General features: G+C 29.8%; 1 protein-coding gene across 1 annotated transcript; it reads left to right on the top strand.

Annotated features, from left to right (window-relative positions):
* The first annotated feature begins 2,496 nt into the window (after nt 1-2,496).
* On the top strand, nt 2,497-5,921 carry LOC122290003 (heterogeneous nuclear ribonucleoprotein 1-like). The gene is made up of 6 exons (XM_043097508.1): nt 2,497-2,677; nt 2,883-2,923; nt 3,396-3,559; nt 4,280-4,379; nt 4,529-4,698; nt 4,980-5,921. The coding sequence occupies exons 1-6, from the start codon at nt 2,622-2,624 to the stop codon at nt 5,490-5,492; spliced, it is 1,044 nt and encodes a 347-aa protein (XP_042953442.1). The 5' UTR covers nt 2,497-2,621; the 3' UTR covers nt 5,493-5,921.
* The last annotated feature ends 2,237 nt before the right edge of the window (nt 5,922-8,158 follow it).

The raw sequence follows: 8,158 nt of genomic DNA, 5'->3' as shown, positions 1-8,158 counted from the left end.
GCAAAGCATTAGGTTAGCAGGAAATCCTTGGCTTGCAAGGAAATCCAATAAACGGATCTCTTTATTATTGGAAACTTTTAATTATTTTCTCTCATTTTTTTTCATATTTGATTAGTTTTGATAGTGAGATTAAAATTTTTTATTTTAAATGAAAGTTTAAAATATTATTTTTTAATATTATTATAATTTTGAGATTTAAAAAAATTAAATTAAGATCTAAAAATGTTGAATTATTTATTATATTTTATGTAAAAATTTGAAAAACTTATAATAATGAGATTAGATGATATGAAAATTTTATCTCATCCCACTTGTCAAACCTGTCCTTAATAATTTTGGATAAAAAACTTAGGTTCTGTTTGACTATCAAGATTTCTCATCTCAAACACAAAATTCTCATCTCATCATTATAACTTTCTAAAATCCTTATACAAAATATAATAAATAATTTCACTTTTCCTTATTTCAAAATAATAATAATATTAAAATATAATATTTTAATATTTTATTTTAAAATTCAAAATTTTCATCTAAAAAATTTTAATGGCCAAGCAGAACTTAGTCTTACAAGTGTGGTCTAGAGAATTCATTTGTTGTACTTCCTCTCCTACCAATAAGATGTACTATTGAAAGTTTAAGATTTAGGAGGTAGTTTAGATTCAAATTCTTTAATCTCATCTCATTTATTATTATAATATTTTAAAATTTTTATACAAAATATAATAAACAATTTAACTGTTTCAAATCCTAAAATAATAATAATATTAAAAAAAATATTTTAATAATATTTTATTCAATTTTCATTTTAAATTATCTTATCTAATCTCACTATTAAAACAATCCCTTCAAATATTATTTTTACTGTTGGGTAATGCTACTTGCCACCTCATTTGACAACATTTCATCATTTTTTTTTTGTTTTTTATTTATTTATTTTACAATTGAGTAATGTTATATATAATCACTTTTATATATTTTTTATATGCGCCACTTATTTGATTGGTTAAAACAGTTATGTTATATTAAAAGAAATAACACAACCAATCATATTAATTGAGTGTACAAATAGTATGTAAAAATGATTACACATAAAATTTTTATTTACAATTATGGTTGGCAACCATTAATAAAAGTCACTATTGTTTAAGAAATTTCTTTATTTATATTAATATCTGTCAGATACAGTTATGAACGAGGTTCTATGTAGCATTTTCCATTACTTTTTAGGTTTTATTGACTGAAGGAAAGAAAAGTATTTATAAAGGCAAACTTCAAATGATGTGGCTTAGTATAATATATTATGTAAACTTTATAATAAAAAAATGTTATATAATTGTGCTACTTGTAAGTTTGATACGTCAACATTTAATTATAAAAATTAAAAACAGTATTTATTCGTTGATACTATATGTTTCTCGACATCACTTATGTTTTTTTAACAAGCTAACAAAAAAAAAAAAAATTATATTTATGATTTTACTCAAATCACCATACATAAAGATGCATCAATTATTAAAATGGTGAATATTATAAAATTCAAAATTTGAATAAAAAAAAGAGTAATTCTATATAAAGACATAGAATGCGCAGTGTGTCATGCAATCGTTTTGAAGAAGTATGTTGTCTATTATTAAAAAATTAATTAAATTTTTTCATATAAATATCTATTTATTTACTTTTTTTAAATATATTGCATGATACTTATACACTATACAACTGTAAATATCATTTTTTATAAAAAAATTAATAAAATGAGACAAAGTAACAATAATCACATCCAAATAATTATAAAAAATATAAGAGAGGTGATATTTGCAATTATAAAATATGCAAGTGTTTTATATTATTTTTTAAAAGATTGAGTAAATATAAAATTCACATAAAAAATTAAATTTTTTAATAATAAATATTATTATTTTTTAAAATGAGTGCATAATATTTATATAACTCACGACTTTATTTTAAATTATTTTAATTTAATAATATAACTTGCTCTTTTTTAAAACAAAAATTCTTTTTAAAAATAAAAAAATCTAGTTGTAAGTACAATTGCGTACTAATATGTATACCAATTTAATGTGATTGGTCAAAAAATAAATTTTTTAAAAATAGTACTAATTTAAATTTTGAATATAAAAAAATTAATATTGATATATAAATTAATACGCAACTTTATTTGTATATAACAAAATTCTTTAAAAATAACGCTTGCATAAAATCTAGTTACAAGTACACTTGTGTATTAATATGTGTATCAATTTATTGTGATTGATCAAAAAGTAAATTTTATTGAAAATAGTATTAATTTAATTTTTAAGTATGAAAAAATTAATATTAATATGTAGATTAGTTTTGGACTTTGTTTATATATAGTAAAATTATTTCTGAAATGTTGAGGCAGGGTAGTGGGACATAAATGGGACTAGCTCTCCAAGTAGGGGCAAATCAGAGATTTAAGATGTACCCCTCTTCCTTTTATATTCTCCGCTCGCTTATCCTCAAAAACCCTAAGCATCGTGTAACCATCCTCCTCTCTTCCCCAATTGCCTAACCTAAAGCTCTCGATCCTTCCATTTCTCCCTCTCGCTTTCTCGAGGAAGTCCTAACCCCAATCGCACGCCATGGGATCGAAATCCAGGAGCGATAATCCGCACTCAGGCGATGGCGCTAGTCCTGGGTTCCTCTCTCTCTCTCTCTCTCTCTCTCTCTCTCTCTCTCTCTCATTTAAATTCCGTTTGGTTCCCGAGGAAATTCTGGATCTTTATGATTTCCTGATTGGTTTCTATTTCCTACTGCGTTTTCTTGGGAACCAGACGGGACGAGTTTTTTGTTTTCTATGTTTTTTTCCTAACATTATGTTATGTCTGTGTTCTGAAACGCAGAAAGATTTTTATTGGAGGATTGCACAAAGAAACGAGCTTTGGTAAGTTTATTTTTTCTTTTCTACATTGTTTCTATTGTTTTTTCTATTTCAAGTGAAGACTTAAAATGTGAAAACTGTTTCTAGAAACTTAAAACCGATTTTCTGGATATTATATGTTTAGCAAATTTATAGATTAATGTGAAGATGAGGTCTACTTAAAGCATGGGAGAAGCCTTCTGCCTGTACATGGCTATACGTGTAGTGCAATTTATACATTTTTTATTCATTTGGTTGATCTGATTGGTGTATGCAAGGTGTTGTATACCTCTATTGCTTCTCTTGGGTGGTTTGCGTATGAGCTGCCTTAGTTGGGTTGGTTTGATGAAGTATGTGAACGTAGATGTAATGGGACTAACAGATCAGATTTGGATAGCGCCTTAGTAAGCTAGGAATTTTTTTTTGTGAGTTTATATATATCTTACCCGTTTTCTTTCTGTTGTGCTTTTTGTTGGCTGTGTTTTGGAACTATTAGGGACGTTTAGGAACCACTTTGAGAAATATGGAGAACTAACTGATGCTGTGATAATGAGGGATCGGTACACTAATCAGCCTAGAGGATTTGGGTTTGTTACATATGCTGATCCTTCAGTAGTTGACAAGGTTATTGAAGACACCCATATCATCAATGGGAAACAGGTGACGGTGTCTCTCTAATGCTTCCCTTATATTATGATATAGAACATCATCATTCAATCATATATTGTTGTACATTTATATGTTCTCTCCCCATTCCCCCCAGGAATATACAATGGGTTCACACTTTATCTGCTGTAAAACATCAGGAGAAAAGAGAGTTCTATAAAAAAAAATTGTGAAAAAACTGACGCTTGATTTCTCTAATATATCAGTCTTTAGTTAATTTTTCTTTGCTTCGCAGTTAGTTCTTTAGAAACCACACACTTTAGTAATACACTTTTCCGATCAACTTCTATTTTTTTTGGTTTTGATCAGTAAAACGAGGACATTTTTAAGGATACAAATAGGCATAGCCCAATTACATGGGACATATACAAGAGCGACACCTAAGCATGAGTGTCCAACAGATAAACTTCTAAATTGTACCAAGCAGTGTGAACCATTAATGTTTTATTAGTTAAAATACATAGATTGGATGATACTTTGAAAACCAAAGATAACTTAGGTTCTTATTGTTGTAGTGAGGTTATATAGTTGGAATTAATAGAAAACATGTCAGTCCCCTTAATGGGATCTACAAATTCACTTGCCGTCTTATGCGGTTTGGTCATGTCAATATCTGCGTGTGCATTTATATGATGCCTTTGACTCATTTATATTTTATATGGAGTAATTTTTTTAGAAAACTTAAGTTCTGCTAACCGAGTCAAATTTGAGCAGGTTGAGATAAAGAGGACTATTCCAAAAGGCCAAGGGCAATCAAAGGATTACAAAACAAAGAAGATTTTTGTTGGTGGCATTCCATCTTCAGTCACCGAAGGTAGAGCTATTAGCTTATGTTATTGCCTTATGTCTTGATTTAAAATTGTTGTTTACTTTGTGAAGGTTTTTAATTAATGCATGCTGTGTTCTGGTTTATGTAGCATGTCGTTTCTCATCTTTATTTAATTAGTTTGTTTAATTTTTTAGATGAATTCAAGAATTTCTTCTCCAAGTATGGGGAAGTGGTGGAGCACCAGATAATATGTGATCATGAAACTCAGCGATCTCGAGGCTTTGGATTCATTATTTTTGACAGTGATGAAGTTGTAGATGAAATGTTATCAAATGGAAATATGATTGAAATGGCTGGTACCCAGGTGAGCTTGTTTAGGTGGAGTCTAATAATTCAGCATGTAAACCAGTTCTTGTTTATCATGGAGCATGCATCATTGCATTCTCCATATATGTTTATAACATATATATTAAGGGTTTTTATTTGCTCGGTTTTGGGTTTTTGTTTTTTAATCTAAGAAATTGTTGTATTTAATTGCTACTAATTTAGATGGAGGTTGTTACAGGTATAGAGACCTTCTCAGGAAAGGACTATCATGGTAGTTTATGCAGCAGAACCTAGGTTAACTAAGTTGCTTTGTTGTAGGTGGAGATCAAGAAAGCTGAACCAAAGAAATCCTCAAACCCACCACCTGCCCCTGCATATGGTAGCAACTCTAGGTCTCGTTCTTTCAATGATGGCTACAGTGGCTTTGGCAGTTCTTATGGAGGTTTTGATGGAGGGTATGGTCCTGGTCCCTATAGGACACCGGGTGGTTTTGGCAGTAGAATTGGTGGTGGATATGGTTATGGAGGTGGTGGTGGAGAATTTGGGGGTGGTTATGGGGGTTTTGGAGCCAGTAGCTTAGGTGGCTACCGAAGTGAATCTTCCCTTGGTTATTCTAGTCGCTATGGACCCTATGGTGGTGGTTTTGGTAGCAGTTATGGAGGTGGCTTAGGTGGATATGGTCGAGGGGGTGAAGGCTACAGTGGTTATGGCAGTTCAGGCTATGGTGCTGGTTATGAATCTGGGCCTGGTCCTAGTTATGGTGGAGCAGGTGGGCTGTATGGAAGGGGAGGCTATAGTGGCAGTAGTCGGTACCACCCCTATGCAAGGTAGAATTGAAAGGCTGTAGTCAGTTTCGTCCTTGTGGGAAGTAGAAATGAAGGGTTTTCACACAGGCTCCTCTAGTTTTGTTTCTCATGCATTGATAGATACCTTCTTGCAACTACTAGAGATCCCCTTTTACTGCTAGAGGGGAAGCTTTAAAAGATCAGAAGAGTTCTACTAGCCTTTTTTCCATTGTATGGCATAGAGAAACTTATAGATTGATTCAGATTAGCCTGTCGTCTACTATGGAAGTCATGTTTTAGTGTAATTTCATTTTAGCATGTTATGTAGACTAATAGACTGACCACCTCATGTGGTGTTTATTATAATCTACAAAAGTCGTGTTTTAGTGTAATATCATTTTAGCATGTTTTGTAGACTTTTAGACTATATAGCCATCTTAAGTTTTGTTGTTATAATTTACTTTAGTTTGATCTAGATGGGCATTGTGTTGTTGATATCTGTTTAGCCTGTTATTTTTTGTGTTAGCATTTTGGATCCGTTGCTGTTTAGTGTAGATAGAAATGTCTTCTGTGGCTTAGTTTGTATTTATGGGGATATTATTTTGGGGTATAGACAGACTTAGATATGCAAACAATTGTGTTTTGACTCAGAACACAGCCCTTCTTATTTAAGTACCCAAAGAGTTCAGATACCTAGTGTTCTCTCTCATCTTATAGAACATCATATCATTAAAAATTGATACTGATGTATATTATTTAATGGGAGGATCATATCATCATCTATATACTTTTAACCCCCAAATTAGGGTTTTATGAGTTGCCTTGTGCAATGGACCGATATTTTTACATGCAATGAATGAAGTGGTGTGTGGTATGGCATTAATTTAATATCCATCCAATGTAAACTTGATGTTGGAACTTGCTTCATATCAAGCCAATGTACAGATTCAGTGTGATTTTTTTTTCAACTGCCGTGCGGCACTCAATATTGTCGAATTATTGGTGGGATCCTAAATTTAGCAGTGAAAATCATGTCAATTTCGTCTTGTTTTCTTCACTTAATGTGGAGCTTGGACTCTAATCTCTGATTTATTAATTGTTCCATATCTTTGCCTCCATTTTTCTCACATTCTTTTGTCCCTTCTTTTCCTGTTACTTGTCGTCGAGCAATCAAAATTCATGAATCAATGATAGTTTGGAATCGTTGGTCTACGAGTTGTTTTATGAATAAGGTTACATACATTTTCATCTTCAAAATTACTATATGTTTTACATCTTGCAATAAGGTAAATTAAGGCTGAGTTTGGAAGACAAAACCATCTCAATCCATTTCATCTCATTTTATGGTTATAATTTTACAAATATTTGCATAAAATATAAGAAATAATTTGCCTTTTTCAAATTTTAAAATAATAATAATAATATCAAAAAAATATTTTAATAATATTTTATTCAATTTTTATCTAAAATTATTTCATTTCATTTCACTATTCAAATTCAATTAAAATTAACATGTTTTATCTCTATACAACTAGAAAATAATAAATAACAGCCTCGGGCACCGGTGTAGTCTTGTTACGTTTAAAAACTTTTTATAATTTTATCTTTAAACATTACATATTTTAAAATAAAAATCGTATTCAAATCAAATAAAAGTTGTATTTAAATAACATTTTAGTTTTATAATATTTTTATTTTTAAAATTCAATAAAACATTTTAACTATTACTCTTAAAGAATTGTCATTATCCAATATGCTCTAATTGTTAAGGTGGGGGGAAAGATGAATGATGTTATATATAATTTTAAAGGTCGGAATGATTTATCTTTTTCTATTGTTAATTAATATTGTAAAAGTATTTAAGTGTGTTTATTAAAAATGAAGCCGTGACGTTGAATAAGGGGATAACAAAAAATTAATCACTTTTGAACTTGACATTTTATATTGGAAATTATGGCTTATTGAAATATTAATACAGAGAAATGATATTTGCATGTGTAAATCTGAGGTATTAATTTAAAAAAAAAAGTATATAAATGTGAGATTTATGTCAAAAATTATTTTTTTAATAATGGATTTTATTTTATTTTTTAAATAAGTATGTGGGGCTTGCGTGTCATAGGACTCGTGTATATATATGTATATGCACTAACCCTATGGGACTTAAAAAGGATGATGCATGTTATAATTTGGACTGTTGGTAATTAATGGTCAATTTCCAATCACTGATAATTTTAGTCAAGTCCCACCGAAGAAAGACGACCTTGGTGGCTCCTACTATATTAGTAAGCAACAAGCAATCCGAATGGTATGTGAAAAGAAAGGATCATTGTCATGTTAATATATGTCATTTTACTTTGTATAATAACGTTTTACACTAAATAGATATTATTAATTTTCAATAAAATGGAGAAGATGATTTTATTTTTAGTACCAAATATATATAGCTCTTCCTTTTGTGCACTATGGCTGTCTTTGGAGGTGCAATTTTTGCAAGACGTCCTCTCCTCCAAAGGGATTCTTTCTTTTTATTATTGCAAGACTACCAAATTATCTTTAAAGACTGATGATGGTAATAACAACTTTAAATATGAAATATCCATATAATAACAATTTTTTATTTTTTTATAATAATAATAATAATAATAATAATTTATAAAACAATTATAGTATATCCTTATTGATCATCATTTTAAATAAACGACGTCGTGG

The sequence above is a fragment of the Carya illinoinensis genome, chromosome 12 (assembly GCF_018687715.1).
Source record: "Carya illinoinensis cultivar Pawnee chromosome 12, C.illinoinensisPawnee_v1, whole genome shotgun sequence".
In the NCBI taxonomy this organism is placed as follows: domain Eukaryota; kingdom Viridiplantae; phylum Streptophyta; class Magnoliopsida; order Fagales; family Juglandaceae; genus Carya; species Carya illinoinensis.
Note: the sequence above shows the minus strand (reverse complement) of the source record. Positions and strands in the feature narration are given on the sequence as shown.

Bases quoted from the DNA above. Each gene is read 5' to 3' on its own strand.
- LOC122290003 (XM_043097508.1), top strand. From the start codon at position 2,622: ATGGGATCGAAATCCAGGAGCGATAATCCGCACTCAGGCGATGGCGCT. The intron at 2,924-3,395 runs GTAAGTTTATTT...TGGAACTATTAG, and splicing joins GCACAAAGAAACGAGCTTTG to GGACGTTTAGGAACCACTTT. The intron at 4,699-4,979 runs GTGAGCTTGTTT...GCTTTGTTGTAG, and splicing joins TTGAAATGGCTGGTACCCAG to GTGGAGATCAAGAAAGCTGA.